Source organism: Aethalodelphis obliquidens, unplaced genomic scaffold, assembly GCF_003676395.1.
Source record: "Aethalodelphis obliquidens isolate GAN/ISIS:26980383/991018 unplaced genomic scaffold, ASM367639v1 scaffold25, whole genome shotgun sequence".
NCBI classification, from domain to species: domain Eukaryota; kingdom Metazoa; phylum Chordata; class Mammalia; order Artiodactyla; family Delphinidae; genus Aethalodelphis; species Aethalodelphis obliquidens.
The window spans coordinates 33159495-33176689 of NW_020837969.1; the positions used below are offsets into that span (position 1 = coordinate 33159495).

General features: G+C 40.6%; 1 protein-coding gene across 3 annotated transcripts in view; it reads right to left on the minus strand.

Annotated features, from left to right (window-relative positions):
* RNF170 (ring finger protein 170) overlaps window positions 1-17195 on the minus strand; it is a 29934-nt gene that overhangs the window by 4367 nt on the left and 8372 nt on the right. For 2 of the 3 annotated variants that reach the window (XM_027122954.1, XM_027122956.1), the window contains exons 3-6: window positions 10744-10822; window positions 8986-9094; window positions 5351-5424; window positions 2189-2299 (exon numbers count right to left, since the gene is read on the minus strand). In XM_027122954.1, coding sequence (XP_026978755.1) covers window positions 2189-2299; window positions 5351-5424; window positions 8986-9094; window positions 10744-10822 — 373 coding nt within the window. The remainder of the gene's footprint in view (window positions 1-2188; window positions 2300-5350; window positions 5425-8985; window positions 9095-10743; window positions 10823-17195) is intronic. The other variant, XM_027122955.1, reaches the window with a different exon arrangement.

A 17195-nucleotide genomic window follows, 5' to 3' on the forward strand; every position in this document is an offset into this window, starting at 1 on the left:
AAACTAATACTTAAAGCAAAACAGCTATACAGCTTTCACAAGGTCTATGGTAAATTACTTAAGATATTCTAATGACCAGCCAGTATGTCTTTTGAATACTGTTCTGTCCTTTATCAGGGCTATTTTGTTCAGTTCTCATATGGTGTTGTTTATACAAAATCTGTAGTGATTAGACAAGAAATATGGCATGGGTTATTAAGAAATGTTTGTGTACTAATCACAATCTGACTCTAACTCTGGGGTAGAATATCAAAGTAAAACCTAAATGTCTTTATTATATTGTAATTTCATCACATACCAAGCTTTCTTATTCATTAAGTATATATCTGACGCACACAAAATAACTGAGCAATGGTATGCTTCACACCTTAAAATACGAATGAACATCTTAAAATGATTTTTTTAAGTTCAGTGGTAGTTCTTGAATTTGAAACTGATTTTCAAAGAATCGTCCTAAGATGCCCCTGGAGGATACATAAGAAAACTGCCGGATCAGAAACAGCAGAAGAGGCTCCCAAAGAACCACGGAGGGCAACAGGGACCAGGTTGAGCTTTTCTTGTCACTAAAAGTTTTGCCTGTCACCATCCACAGCAGGCGAGACTGTATGCCTTTAAATGTACCTGACGTCCCAGAATGAGGAACAGCATGTACGAGGGAGCACAAGTCTACGCAGTTGTGTAATACAGAAGCATTTTAACAGCTTATATTCTTGGCTGGGAGGAGGAGTATCATTTCTATCTTAAGGATAACCATAAATTCTACAAGCATTAAGGCCTACTGTATTCCAGACACTGAGACCATAGTAGTGACTAAATATACACGGTCCTCGCCCTCATGAAGCTTTCCGTCTCCTGAGAGAACGGTAATGAACAAGGTCAGAGGGCAATGAGAGAGACTGCCCTGGTTGATTGGGGACAGCCTCTCCGAGGGAGATATACTAGGGCCAACCTGAAGGATGAGGAAGTCAGCCAGGAGGCGAGCAGCGGGACAAGCATTCCGAGCAGAGGAAATGGCACGAGTGAGGCACGAAGGTAGGAAGGCCAGGAGCGTGTTCTGAGAGCCGCATCCCGAGGGAGGGGAGGGGGAACCAGGCCATGCAGGGCCTTGAAAGCCACAGCCAGGAGTTGGGACATTAGTCCAGAAATTCAGAAGTTTCAAAACACAAGAGCATCGTGGTCTTACTTATGTTTTCAAAATATTACTTGGGCTGCTGTGCAGAGGAAAAGGTCCGAGTGAAGAGGCCACTGCAGTTGTCCTAAGCAAGAGATGGTGGTGGCCTGGCCTAGTCTGATGGCTACAGACACAGGACTTGTTATGAGGCAGAAATGACAGCATCCCCAGAAAGAAAAGACACGTTAGGACTTCTTTACAGATCAGAGAAGGGGAATGAGGGAGAAGAGGACATCAGCACTGAGCTGAGTAAGGCTGAGGTAAGGAGGGATCGGGTCAGTGTTGTGCATGTTACATCTCATGTCCGAGACGCCAGGAACGCGCCAGTGGGATGTACCCTGAGCAAGTGGACGTCAGAGCCTAGAGCGTGGAGCAGAGTCTGGGCTTCCAGTACGAATTTGTACTGAGTGTGTTCTGGGTTTTCAAGTACATATTTAGTCATACACTTCTAGAGTTCTTTGTTAAATTTTGAGAAAACTGGGATGAGTCAGTAAAGTGTGGGTTTTTAATCTATCAAATGCCTTTTTGGGGAGGAGGGGCAACTGTAGAATTAATGTGCTCTTTAAAAATAGAATGCTTTTGAATACCTGACATACAAAACCCCCAACACTTAGGGTTACTTAAGGGAACAAATTCAAATGGGGTCAGGGTAAAATAGAGTAAAACACAAGGTAAAACTCCCTCCAGAAGTTCTCAGTTGTAAGTTTCCTGTAAGACAAACCCTATTTTAGAATCACGTAGGAGTCAATAATTTTACCTTTCCCTCCAGTGCTTTTCTATTGCTTTTTTTTTGCTGGTATCACTTTCATAAAGAGTTTAATAATGCCATTTTTTAAAAGATAGAAAACTGTAGTCCTTGGGAAAGCTGTAACTCAGTGAATGACAGCAACAATGAAAAGTAAAGACTTCACGTAACACACACAGATTTTTCACATTGACTATTTGTTGGTAAATCTCACTTTACAAAAGCGAAGTATCATCACACTCTAACTTTGCACCCGCTACAACATTACTTACAGATCTGGGCTGCCCTGAGAATCTCCGGTTATAATCATTAATATCTTGATGCAATGATACAGCATCCTGAGACTGGTCATTTTCACCAAATACTGTTAGCAGTAAAGTTACCTGTAGATTTACAGAAAAAAAGAATTGTTACACCTTTCTGCAGCATTAATTTTTTTTCATTTTGTGTTATTATTCAATAGAATGAGAAAAGCTTCTGAATTTAGATTTCACTCGTTTCTTTTAACAAAGGCGACACAGGGGAGAAAAGTAAGCTGCTGTTTCCTTACAATAAAATCCATTCAAAATGTTATTTGAACTCCTGTAAAATAAAATGGGCACTGGTTTAAGTACTTTTCAATCCACACCAGGGATCAACTTAGTAGTTCGCTGTTTGGGCTAACAGACATTTGAGGATATAAGAATGATGAGAAAATATTCAGGAGCAAAGTGACATATCACTTTGAGAGAGGAAAATTAGGGCTTTCTTTTTTGATTAAAATCATGATTCCTTATCCTCTCTGGTATCTGAATGATCTTTGAATGCTACCAGCATCACACAGAGCTGAAGTTATTGCAGGAACCAGCTCTCAAGCACCCATCTCTACTACAATCAAAAAGGTAATTCTTGATACTGTTATATAACATAATACATTTAACCCTGATTCCTCCATGGCGGAGCTAAGGAGGATACACAAATGTTCCTGGACTATACTTGGGTAATCTGAAGATGACGGTACCTCGAAAAACAAGTATATTTAAAAATATAACACCTCCTATAGAAATGGCCACTGTACAAAGAGATAAATATGGGAAGGAGCCGTGATAGATTTGGGTTTAAATCATCTCACTGTTGTTTTGACCCTCAGCTCAGCTGTAAAACCAGGACCCCACTGTTCAGGTGCTTCCCAAAAGCCAAACACAGGAGTGCTTAAGAGCAGCAGGTGGTAGGAACAGCAGGTACAGCCATCTCTTCACAAATTTGTTAATAAAGATGAATTCTTTCACTAAATGTTAACTGACCACGTACATGGGCCAGGCACTGCGCTAAGTGCTAGACGTACAAAAAAAGGACAACGTGGCCTTGCGCCTTGGTGATCACAATCCCCGGGATAGAAGGGGAGGGAGACGTGTTCAACAGCCCGTTATAAGGCACTGGGGTAGGCGTTATAGTGATGCTGGAGAGGAAGGACTTCCTCTGTCTGGGATGTCCAGAAAGCTTGACACTTGCACTCACCCTAGGGACGTGGTAGGACCGCTGGCGTGTCAGTGTGCGCGCCCAGGGGAGATGTGGTGACCATGTCCCAGCCACAGGCAGCAGCCTGCACACTGTTCCCCGTGAAGCAGGCGGTGGGGCAGGTAGATGAACTGCAGTGGGAACGCACTGCAGTTAGGGAACCCACAAGTTTATCTCCACCTTTCTCACCTCTAGCCAATTTATGTGTGGTCCAAAGGATACCACCTGCTAATGCGCATATGCCCTATGAAAAGCCGCAGGTAGTGCCAGAAAGAGGGGCAGGTGGTGGAACTAATTGTTTATGGCAAGACCTTCGGCCTGGTCTCCGTGTTGCTGGCAGAGAGCTAAAGATGAGAGGTGGCACTGGCAAATAAGCTTCAGGGCCAACTGCCTTGTGTCACACATCAAATCAGCCGGAGAGGTGGTACCAAAAAATGATCTTCCTCCTAACCATGTGGTAAAAAGTGTGAAAGAGGCAGAATCTGGGGATGTATGGATAGAAGCAAGAAGGAAAGAAGAGAAAGCCTTGAACCTTCCTCTCTCCAACCGAAAAAGGCAGCAGTGGGGGAAGTGGATAAGCGAGAACAATGGCTGAAAGGTACACACACGTGTGTGCACTTCTGTGTATGTGTATATGTATTTAACAGTGCACACTATATGGTTTTATTTATATACAGTCCCCAAATTAGGCAAAACTGAACAGTAATCTTTAGAGGAGCATGCTAAGGTAATAAAACTGTAAAGAAAATCAAGGAAATGCTTATCCTAACAGTCAAATAGTAGCTACCTCTAGGAGAGGAAGGAAGGGGGGGAGATTTGGAAGGGGTCCCGAGGAGGCTTCTGGGGCTGTGGCCAGTTTCTGTTTCTTCATCTGAGTGGTGGCTACTCAGGTGTTGCTTTGTGACAAGTCAGCGAGCTGTACCTCTTTATTTTGTGTGCTTTCCTGTACGTCTGTTATATTGTACAAAGAATTTTTGAACAACTGTTGTGCCTTCTCTAATCTTATTTTACTTTGTGGTCCCTGTGGGTTTACGCCTTTCCTGTTTCGGTGGGGTTGCCAGAGGGAGCAAAAGTAAATGCGTGCACTCAGTTCAGCATCCTGACTTGGAAGCTCTCCATCCTGGTCGGGACGTCCGTTTGCACTGGAAGACTTCCCAAGGAGAGGCTGTCTGTGTACCTGATCATGAGTCATTATCAGACAGGCATATATTTTAAATGAAAAGAATAATATAAATATAAAGGAAATTCTGAAAAGTGAATAGAACATCCCATTTGGCTATATTTATTAACTTAAAAACTACAAATATCAGTTTCTCAGATTTTTCAAACGAAACAAAATTTTGTTTCTCCAGTTTGTCGAAGAAATTGAGCCGTTTGATAGCATACTGACACTTCAGTCTCCGACACGCGTGTGTAAAACCTCACTGCGTCCCTCGGAGGCAGCATCTGTACTGATGTAACAGGCTAATCTGCTCTGGGTGATGCGATGTGGCCACGGCTCCACAAGAGACATTTTTCAAAGGCATTGTTCGTCATTTAAAGCTGTCTGGACCCTCACCACAGATGGGCAGGTTAAAAAGAAAGTACAACTGAAAAACTATTTTTTTCAAAAGAAGTCTATGCAGAGCATATTTGCTTAAGCCTGATTGCCAGTTCAGTTGTTCCCTTGCTGGTGTTACAACAAAGACTTATTAGGATTTGGGGAAGGGTTCATGTACCAGCTGTTTTTCACTATGACTGAAGGGATATCAAAGGGAATTCCCTTTTTTTGAGGTGTCTTAAAGACATTAAAAAAAATAATGGAGAAACATCAGAGAAGCTTTGGATAAATGAAGTTCTGCTAAAAACATAAAAATAATTCAAGAGTTAGATACAGAAACGATAAAAATTTACAAAATGAGCTAGTATAAATGATGTTTTCTGGGCACAAACATTACCGTTTGTCTACAGATTGGACAACTGATTGCCCCAAGCCATGAACCGTATCGCCAGTACGCCACAATGCAGGTACCTAATGGGAAGAAAACATTAATACTGATGTTGTTAAGTCCATATATCCTGGGAAAGTTTCATATATTTGAAATATTTAAACAGCATCACCTATTTTAAAACGTGTTTTACTTTATCCAACCAAGTCTTAAGGCAAATTCAAATCTAATAACAATTCCCAGCCACTGAAAAATATTTTAATTTAAACTACCTGTTAAGATACAAGCATTTTTACAATCAAAAGCAAGCATGCATTAACTGCTTCAATGCTATGAGGCTTAATAGAAAATACTGCATTTCCTATGTGAATAAATAAAACAGTAATTGAACATTACTGTACATATGACAACCAACAAATCACACTATAAATTTTCTGTTGCAAATTTGATATATATGTTACAGAAACACAACTTCCATTTTTTTAAAAGTTTAGAAAACCAAGTCACTTAAGTGTCAATAATAGTAATTAGGTAGTATGCACAAAGGAGCCAAAGGATACAAAGATTTCACGCTTCCTGACCTAACAAAGTTCATAATCCAGTTAAGTAACTGAATCAACTTTTGTACTGGATGGATTTGATTTTTCTTCTTGAAGGCATTGATGAGCAGTGAAACAGGTAAACACAGCCTAGAGAGAGGATTTACAGACCTTAAAAAGTGGTGGTAGGTGCACTAAGTGTATAGGCACTAAAGTTCAGACCAGTAACAAATGAAGAAGGAGTATTTTTAAATACTGGCTGATGTTTAAGGAGCCAATTCAGTTTCTTCTCTGCACGCCCCCATTTCTCGGATCATCCAGGTTCCACTGTGAATCTGAACTAACTGCTTCCTGGCTCCTTCAATCAAATTGAGGGGACCAAGGTAACATACTTACATGACTCAGAAGGTAGTTACATCTTGAAGTGTGTAATATTAAATTTCAGTACAAAAGGTGTACAGAATTTGAACCCAACTTTGTAGGGGTGGTAAGATTAGACAGGCAGAAGACAGGAGCGAGGACACTCTGGGTTTTGCGATGGCAGGAACAAATCCCAGAGGCAGAAATAATGGTACACGAGGCCACTGGTGAGCAGGCCCCTGGCTGAAACCAAGGCCGCCCAACCTGACCATTAGTGACTGTGGGGAAAAACTGGTTCGATGATTTAAAGACAAGTTTAAAAAGCTAAACCATCTGTATCTGATATCTTTTCCTGCTCTCAGGGTGCTGTGTTAATTCGATAATATTTACTAAATACTTTGAGCAGTCTAATTTCATACAGAAACCATATGAAAGCCAAATTGATCATAAATATGTTAGTATTATTACCATCTGTAATGATGCCTTAGATTTATCTACTACCTCTTCACCCCAAAGTCCACTGTGTTTTGACATATGTTAATTTATTTAATTCCATAACTTTTTCCACAGATTGGAGTATAGGTGTCCTTGGTTTGCAAATTATGTAGTGGCCACTTGCCTGCACTGGAAAACTATGGTCCAGCAAATCAAACACTTCAGTTCATACACATCTGCTGTGATGTGCCTGATGCTTTCCCTTAGCTAGGATGGCGGGAGAGATGACTCAATGACTTGAATCCGGGGCACAATCTCTCTAGATCGGTCTATTTGTAAAATGAGAATAAGACCTCATAAGACTGCCGGGGAATTAAATAAAGTAATGTGGGTTACAAATGCAAGTTAGGTGAAGTCTGTTGCTGCTGTTATTCTTGACTTGCTGTAAAGGAACAGAACTGTAGTTCCACACGTGGAGCTGAGCTGAAATGCTCTTCATATACATGGTATCAGTATCCTTGAACTACTGTTCAAAGAAACACATTTCTATTTATTAAGAAGCTGAATAACTAGTTTGTTTGTTTTTTTTTAACCTTTGAAGCTACAGACAGTAAATAAAAGTGTCCCGACAAGAAGAGCAGGATATCGGAAGGAATCTACCCTATTACCCCAGACCCAGAGGTAAAACCAAGAGCACAGCACAGCCATCTTTCAACTGACCGGGTTATCCACACAGTGCATCACCTAAGCCTGGGCTGGCAAATAGACCTCACTGATTCCCAACCCCTGCCAGACCTCACTGATTCCCAACCCCTGCCTCGGGTGCTGTGCTAGGGGACGGCCGAGGCACAGCCAGACCCAGAGCAAGTCCACAATCGATAAGGAACGTCGGCCAGAGGTTTGAGGGGGAACGTCTGCTTTCTCTGATGGCCATTTAACCCCCTGCCCCAGCACCTGATCTTTCATTATTTGGCTGCTCACTAGTTCCAACAGATAATTAAGGATAGACACTGAAATAGTGCTTTGTAATTTGTTAGTTACTTAGACAAAAACCTGAGGGAAGAGGTTGAAATTCATGGATGAGGCAATGATGGGATTGGTCAGTACTGACTAAATGGGCACAAGGTATAGAAAACCCTGCATAGCATGGAATGGATTCCAGATACTTTATTTCACCCCCAATAGCATGAACAGTAACACTGTATACCTTGGAATTCTGACTCTTAGACAAAAGATACAAAGGGGAGAAAGCAAAGTACAAATCACTGTATGCTACATGTTAAATCAGTACAGTTTGGGAGCAATTAGCACCCTATCTTGCATACAGCTGTTCGAAGGGAAAGAAATACTACCAATAAAAAATAGGTCTAATGATGAGATAAACCTTAAGGAGAGAGTAGTTGTATAAACCACCATTCACATAGTATTGGGTTGGCCAAAAAATTCGTTTGGGTTTTTGGTAACATCTTATGGGAAACCCCGAACGAACTTTTTGGCCAGCCCAACAGAACTGCGCACAGGCTGTGAAGTCAGACCCGGGTTTAAAACCTAGCTCTGTCCGTCTGCAGCTGGGCTGCCGTTTGTAAAATTTCTTAGCACTGCTGAGCCTCGGGGTTCCTCACCTGTGAGCTGGGATGAGATGGAGTATGTTGCGTCCAGCACACAGCAGGCCCATAATAACCGACTCCTGCCAATCTCACGTGACCACAGCCAGCAGTGGCTATGCGGTATGTCCCATCACTCTCTGTGACTCTTCCTGGAAGGTCAGGAGATGCCCAGGGGTGGACAGCACCCCTTCCTGACACTAAATTAGTGCGACATCAACGTCCCTTCTCGTCCCTCTACATGTTCTAGGGTTCCCAAGCCTCTGGAAGTCCCGGAGGAAGAGAGGTAAGAACTTCTGCACCGACTCAGAGTGAAAAAGAGGTGGCAGAGCCAAGGGAAGGTCTCGGGCAAGGTCCTTGGGAGAAGAACCCTGCTGCCTTGGGAAGGAGGAGTAAAAAATGAAACCACCAGAAAGCGATGAAAATGAGGAATTCAGTGACTCCCTCATGGTACAGATATCCTTAACTCACTATTCAAAGAAACACATTTCTGTTTATTGGGGGGTTGAATAACTAGTCTTTTTAATCTTTGAACTACGGACACTAAACAAAAGTGGCTGACAACAAGAGCAGGATCTCAGAAGCAATCTGCCCCACTCACAAAATACAAAACGTGACAGAGAGAAAATCAGGAATCCGGCTTGTGCACACACACGGGTCTTGGTCTAAATAGTCACTTTTACCAAGAACAGCATTGTTTGCTTACCACAAAAGAGATGTCCACAGTTTGTTTCAACAGGGAGGGAAGCTTGATGTAAACAGATCGGACAGTACATGTCAGTGTAGAACTGCTGTCGGGCAGCAGCAGGTGCATCCTGGTGAGAAGACAAGTGCATATTGAGACACGACACACACAGTCTTTTCAAAATTCATCTTCATGCTAAAAGATACTTGACAATACAGTCAGGACTGTGTAATCCTCAGATTTTAGATGTGCACTAGTTAAGGTCTTACAAGTTTGAGAAACTTATGAGGCTCCAGTGTTGTTCTGCCTAAACTGCATGGTCTCTACCTTCCTTCCTGAACACAGTCTAAAGATAAAAAGATATATCTAAAGATAAAAAGCCGATTAACTCAGGAGTTACTCTGTTAGAAAGAGTAAGTTATTCTGGGTAGCACAGGCTGAGCTCATGCATTCATTAGCTGAACAATGAGAAATGTCAAACTACTCCCCAGGTGTTAGCTTTCTTCTATTTTTAACATCTGTTTCATTCATACATTCCTGATAGTCGTTACATGTCTGAAGATGATGAGATAGTTGTATGTGAAATCACTTTATAAATTATAAAACACCAGGCCAGCATGAATTATTGATAACAAGAGCTCTGGAACACAGTACCACTAATATGCTTAAACTATTTTTGCATCAGTGAATTTAAGTTCTATGAAGCAAGAATTCTTGTCTGTTTAGTTCACAAATGAATTCTCAATGCCCAGAACAATGTCTGACATATGGTAGATGTTCAATAAATATTTGGTGAATGGATAAATCATAAAAACCCTCTTTGGAATTAAAATTTGACTGGTGGGTAGACAATCAATTTTTAATTTTTTTTTGATATTAGGTATCTCAGCATGAAGGTATACAATGTCCTACTTAATCCAGCTTTCATAAAATATATTACATTTCTGGTTCTTAGGGAATCCATATGGTTAAAAGCAAAGAAGAGGCAGAGGAGAAAAGTTTTCCTCTTTGCCTAAGTAGTTTTAACAACTTTGATCACTGAAGAAAAAGAAAAGGAAAAAAAGCCATCCCTTATAGTCATTTCTTTGAAGGTCTTAGGGGAATATACTTTATTTATTTATTTTTTTAAATCTATTTATTTATTTTTGGCTGCATTGGGTCTTCGTTGCTGCGCGTGGGCTTTCTTTAGTTGCTGCGAGCGGGGGCTACTCTTCATTGCGGTGCACGGGCTTCTCATTGCGGTGGCTTCTCTTGTTGCGGAGCATGGGCTCTAGGTGCGCGGGCTTCAGTAGTTGTGGCTCGCAGGCTCTAGAGCGCAGGCTCAGTAGTTGTGGCACATGGGCTTTGTTGCTCCGCGGCATGTGGGATCCTCCTGGACCAGGGCTCGAACCCGTGTGCCCCGTGTTGGCAGACGGATTCCTAACCACTTCACCACCAGGGAAGCCCGGGAATATATTTTAGAAAGAGTAGTTTTTCCACTACATTTCATTAAAGCCAATTAGACAGTAATTATTTCCTCACAAGTAAATAATAGGAAAACTGTTGTCTTTTAAAGCAAGTTAAAACTAAATTCATGAAAACATCTTAATTAGATTAAGACTAGTCATTTGCTTAATCTGAAAATGTACAATCAATAGAATAATAAAGGTAACTCCAAGTAGGAAAGAAGCACATGCTTCCAAAAAGGAATTTATTGATATATCATCGCAATTTCTTATGCAAGGGGAGTGATAACATCTACTCCTCATACAAATGCACAGATTTATATCACAACAGTACCTGTTCTGTTTGAAGTTGTTCCCGAAGCACGCGTACTAGCTCTTGGTTTTCTGGGTGAATGTTTTGATGTGCATTTCTGCTGAATAAATTATAATATGGTTTTAATATAAAATATTGTTAGATGAATCCATTTTCCTTATGGGTCTAGTTTTTGACCTAGACTACTAGCAACATAAGAAATGTAAATGATGGCCTACAACTGTACTCCAACTGTAGGACTGAACATTCTAGGCTATTCTGAGATCACTGATTATCGGCTCATTTCAGGTTTAACTGGCAAATGATGAAATCCAGAGGCCTAGTACCTTGGGGATTGAATGTAATTTCAGACTTACATATAATATAACACGTTTATTTCTTTTGTAAGATTTCTTGTATTATTATGTATTTGAACACTTTTCCATATCTAATTAGGTCCTTCTCCCAACTTTTCACCTATGAGGTGAGAGGGACAGAGAAAAACAAAACCTAAAATGTATAATGTAGAAAAGCCCAAACCTATGATACCACTAATCTCTTAACATTAACAATTAAAATGAAGAATCAAAGGCAGGAAGTTAGAGGTCCATATAAAAGGATGGGATGCATGAAGTGAGGACTGAAAACTAGAAGCAGTGGTTAGGTTGGTAGGGTCAGGGGTGAAGATTTACATCTGAATCAGTTTAGTTTCATTTGGCTATAGAAGTTTTTTCTAAACGTAAATCTCTTTAACAGCAATATTTTAAGTCTACTCAGTGTCGGTGTTATTAATCTATAGAAGAGCCTTTACTCTCTAGCTGACCCAATATAGCACAGCAATAAGAATTCTAAATCAATATTCTAATGGGATAAGGAAAATTAAAGAAATCCATCCCAGGGTTATTTAATTTTTAGTAAAAAATTTAAATTTTAGAAAAGAAAGCCGAAAAAATATAACCATTAGTTCAGAGACGACATAAAAACAATTTAAAGTCAAATATCTAATCAGAAGCTCAACATAAATGTAATGAAACTACTTGAATTCTGTTTAAACACCTTAAATTTTGGTGGATTATTTATTTTAAAATGTTATGTTCTTATGACTGAATAAATGAATCAGTGAAAGAAAGCTACTCTATGGGAAAAACAATCTATCAAGGAACAGCCCAGGAACCAGCCTATTTACACACCAGGAAACACCCAGCTAACTGGAAATTCTCAGCTCTTTGACAATGAAAAACAATTCCCTTTTCATTGGAAAAAAACAGTCATGGTTTTCTGAGGATTGATGTAAACCATGTGACTGGAAGGTCTTTCTTTTGGTCTCTTTCCATAAAAGAGAAGATATAAAATTCTTAAATCTGATAGTAGAATATTAGAAAAGTCAAAGTATAGCCAAAGAACAAGAACAAACAGCCCAAGATGCTAAACATGGCCTGTAGCTCAGGTAGCTAATTGTGACTGGCAACTTTGAGTACAGAACCAAAAATCTAGAAATCTAATCAAGATGGATTGAAAGCTAGATTAGAAGATCAGGAACATACTGTTATAGAGAAAACCTCAGGCCTCAAATGGCATCACCTGTGCTAAAGCCTATGCCACCAAACCGAGACTTCACACCTGGCCCAACTGCAGCTCCCACCTTCCCCAGGAATGGGATCTGAATTGGTCAATCTGGGGTTTCCTGGTCAGTACCAAGGAGGTAGCCTGCATGATAAGACCCCTGCCATTTCCTTCCCCCAGAAGAAGAAGTCTTGGCCTGAAATAATCCTAACTTTTCTTTTGCTAATAACTTCCTTGCCCCACCCTCCTTCTGCCTATAAAAACCTTCTATTTCATACAACTCCCGGAAATATCTCTCTACTTGCTGGATGGGGTGCTGCCTGATTCATGAATAGCTTAGTAAAGCCAATTAGATCTTCAAATTTACTTGGTTTAATTTTTGTTCTTTAACAATATGATCACCTTAGCTATGAGAAAATGATGGCATTTGACACTAAGCAGGTCTAAAGTGAGATGCCAAGGAAAACAGTGGCTCTGCTATGAAACAGAAGTACATGTGTTGTTAGTGTATTTATCAACGATTTATGGTCCTTCTAAGTTCTCTGAAAAGAGAAACCAAAACTGTCAAACCAGTTAAGTTATATGTAGCCCTGGAAAAGAGCCAGGAACCTCTGATATGAGGAAAGCAATGATACCCAAAGCGTGGGTCAGGAAAGGAAGTTTGAATCAAAGTTTACAAATATGCAAGCATGTGGTTCATAGGTTAACCTGCCTACCAGACCCTTTTGACTGGCTTCTGGTATGTCAACACATGGCAGCTATTATTAATGGCTTAAGAAGGAAGACCAAATAGAAAAGATTTAAAAAGAAATTAATTATAACTACAAAACATTGCTGAAAGATATTAAAGAAGACCCAAATAAATGGAAAGACATCCCATGTTCATAGATTGGAAGACAACATTGTTAGGATGTCAATACTATCCAAAGTGATCTATCTTCAGATTCAGTGCAACCCCTATCAAAATCCCAACAGCATTCTTTGCAGAAATAGAAAAACCCATCCTAAAATTTATATGGTATCTCAAGGGACTCCAAATAGCCAAGATAACCTTGAAAGAGAAGAACAAAGTTGTAAGACACTTCCTGATTTCAAAACTTGCCACAAAGTTATAGTACAAACAATGTGGTGCTGGTAATAAGGACAAACGTATAAAACCAATGGAATAGACCATAGAGACCAGAAGTAAAGTTTCACATATACGGTCAATTGGTTTTTTTAAAATATTTATTTACTTATTTATTTGGCTGCACCAGGTCTTGGTTGCGGCAGGCAGGGTCCTTAGTTATGGCATGCAAACTCCCAGTTGCGGCATGCATGTGGGATCTAGTTCCCTGACCAGGGAGCGAACCCAGGCCCCCTGCATCGGGAGCACAGAGTCCCAACCACTGCGCACCAGGGAAGTCCCTGGTCAATTGGTTTTTGACAAGGATGCCAAGACCCTTCCGTGGAGTGAGGACAGTCTTTTCAACAAATGGTGCGGGAAAAACTGGATATCCATATGCAAATATAATGAAGTCGGACCCTTACCTCATACCATATACAAAAATTAACTTAAAATGGATAGAAGACCTAAACTTAAGAGCTACAACTATAAAAATCTTAGAAAAAAACACAGAGGGAAATCTCTGTGACCTTGGATTTGGCAATGATTTCTTAACCATGACACCAAAACACAGGCAACAAATGAAAAAATAGATAAATCGGACTTCATCAAAATTTAAAAATTCTGTGCATCAGAGGACACTATCAAGAGTATAAAAAGACAACCAACAGAATGAAATAAAATATTTATAAATCATATATTTGATAGGTGATTAAGATAGAATATAGAAATAACTCAAACACAAAAAAGCAAACAACCTAATTCGAATATGCACGAAGGACTTGAATAGACATTTCTCTAAAGAAGTCATACAGATGGCCAATAAGCACATGAAATGATGTTCAACATCATTAGTCATCAGTGAAATGCAAATGAAAACCACAGTGTGATACCCCTTCACACCCAGTAGGATGACTATCAAAAAAACACAAAGTAGCAACTGTTGGCCAGGATGTAGAGAAATTAGAACCATTGTGCGTTGCTGGTGGGAATGTAAAAACAGAGCAGCTGCTGTGAAAAGCAGACTGAAGGTTCCTCAAAAAGTTACACACAGAATTACCACATGATCATGCAATTCCAGTTGAAAGCAAGGACTCAGATTCTTGTACTCCAACGTTCACAGAGCACCATTCAAAATAGCCAAAAGGTGGGAACAACCTAAATATCCATCAACAGATGAATAAACAAAACGTGGTATATACATACAATGGAACACATATATATTTTTACATCTTTATTGGGGTATAATTGCTTTACAATGGTGTGTTAGTTTCTGCTTTATAACAAAGTGAATCAGTTATACATACACATATGTTCCCATATCTCTTCCCTCTTGCGTCTCCCTCCCTCCCACCCTCCCTATCCCACCCCTCCAGGCGGTCACAGAGCACCGAGCTGATCTCCCTGTGCTATGCGGCTGCTTCCCACTAGCTATCTACCTTACGTTTGGTAGTGTATATACGTCCATGCCTCTCTCTCGCTTTGTCACAGCTCACCCTTCCCCCTCCCCATATCCTCAAGTCTATTCTCTAGTAGGTCTGTGTCTTTATTCCTGTCTTACCCCTAGGTTCTTCATGACATTTTTTTTTCTTAAATTCCATATATATGTGTTAGCATACGGTATTTGTCTTTCTCTTTCTGACTTACTTCACTCTGTATGACAGACTCTAGGTCTATCCACCTCATTACAAATAGCTCAATTTCGTCATACAATGGAATATTATTCAGCCATAAAAAGGAATGAAATTCTGGTAGATGATACAGCATGGATGAACCTTGCACGCATTACTAAATGAAAATGCCAGAATGCTAAATGAAATAAGCCAGACACAAATGGACAAACACGGTCTAATTCCACTTTATGAGGTACCTAGAATAGCCTAATTTCTCGAGGCAGAAGGTGGAATAAAGGTTACCAGGAGCAGGGGGAGAAGAAATAAGGAGTTATTATTTAACTGGTAGAGTTTCTGTTTCGGATGATGAGAAAGTTCTGGAAATAAACAGTGGTGATGGTTACACAACATTGTGAATGTTCTTAATGCCAATGAATTGTACACTTAAAGTGATAACTTTTATGTTATGGATATGTTACCACAATAGAAACAAAGGATGAATTATAATGACTACAGACATCAAAGAAATTACAGAAAAGAGACAAAAAGTTCCTTTGTTTGAATCTTCCAGTACGCATGTTACCCCTCCCCAAACTCATTAATTGAATACTTCAGCTAAAGTAGCAGGATGACGATTGCCAACTGAATTTGAATCTGAACAGCTGGACAGCAACTTAAACTGACTTCCCATCCAATCATATGACAGATTCAAGATAACATCCACGTAATGGGGAGCACCTTATATCATTTGAAAAGTTGTATCTTAGGTTAAGCCAAAATCTCATCATTTAGCTCCACCTATTGGCCCGGTATGAGATAATAGAAAATATATATTAATAGATATTGGTCTCTGCCCCTGGTTCCTGGCACAGAGCTCCAGAAACACTTGCAAATTCCTAAGTGATAAGAGTACTAGGAGTACCTTGTATTCTAAGATTTGGTCTTTGACCTGGCCCCTCACACAGAGTTCCTGAAGGCCTTGTAAATTCCTGGGTGACAGGAGAGTCTTTTGCTCTAATGAGGTGACTCTGGGTGGGCTCCTGGATGAGGGCTGCTCCCCGGAAGGACAAAGTCCTGATTAGAAGCTTGGAATGTTCAGCATCCGCCACCCCTGCCCCAATTCTCCAGAGAGAGGAGGGGCCAGAAACAGAGTGAATAATCGATGACGCCTACGTGAGGGAGCCTCCGTGAGATCCCAGCAGTGCGGTCCGGAGAGCTTCAGGTGGGTGAACATGTCCACACCAGGAAGGTGACGCACCCCAACTCCACGGGGACAGAGGCTCCTGCGCTCAGGACCGCCCGGACCTCGCCCTACGCATCTCTTCATCTGGCTGTGCATCTGTATCCCTTATCACACCCTTTAATAAACTGGTAAACCTAACTGCTTCCCTGAGTTCTGTGACCTGCTCTAGCAAATTAATCAAACCTGAGGAGGGGGTCACGAGAACCTCCGATTTCTTGTGGATAACCTGGGGACAGAAATCAGACAGAAGCTGGGGGTGACTTGGGAACCGACTACTTGCCGTTGGCATATGAAGTGTGGTGGCGAGCAGGCTTGTGGGACTGAGCCCTTAACCTGTGGAGCTGACACCATCTCCAGGCAGACAGTATCAGAACTGAGTTAAATTATGGGACACCCAGCTGGTGTCATGGAGAATTGCCTGGAGGGGAAAAGCCCACACACATTTGGTGACCAGAAGTGAAGAGTTCTGTGTAAATATAAAGGAGACACAGGAGAGAAACGGTAGGGAAGAACTGGGTCCTTCACTACATAAGAAGGAAAAATCTGTAGGTTTTGTCCTTTACACCCTAGTTCTCTCCATGAAGCTACACAGAATTAACCTAATTCTTCTTCAACAAAACAAGCTCTCATCGTATTTAAAGCTTTTGCATCCTACAGTCTTTTCCCCTAAGCTGGATAGCCCCAGTTCTTTCAGGCATTTTTATATGATTTGTTTCCATAGCTTTACCCATTTTGATAACCTCCCCTGAATGTTTTCCAATTTAAAATTCTTGACCCAAACTGAATATGATCTGTATGTGACCTTTATCTGATTATTCTGATTAATACACCTTGATGCTGTTAAGTTTTTGGCATCTACAACATACAATTGCCTTATTAATAGAAACTTCTATTTTGGGCTTCACATCACTACAGTCTGTGAGAAAAATATTTTATTTACAAGTAATAATTATCCATAGTAGAGAAATTA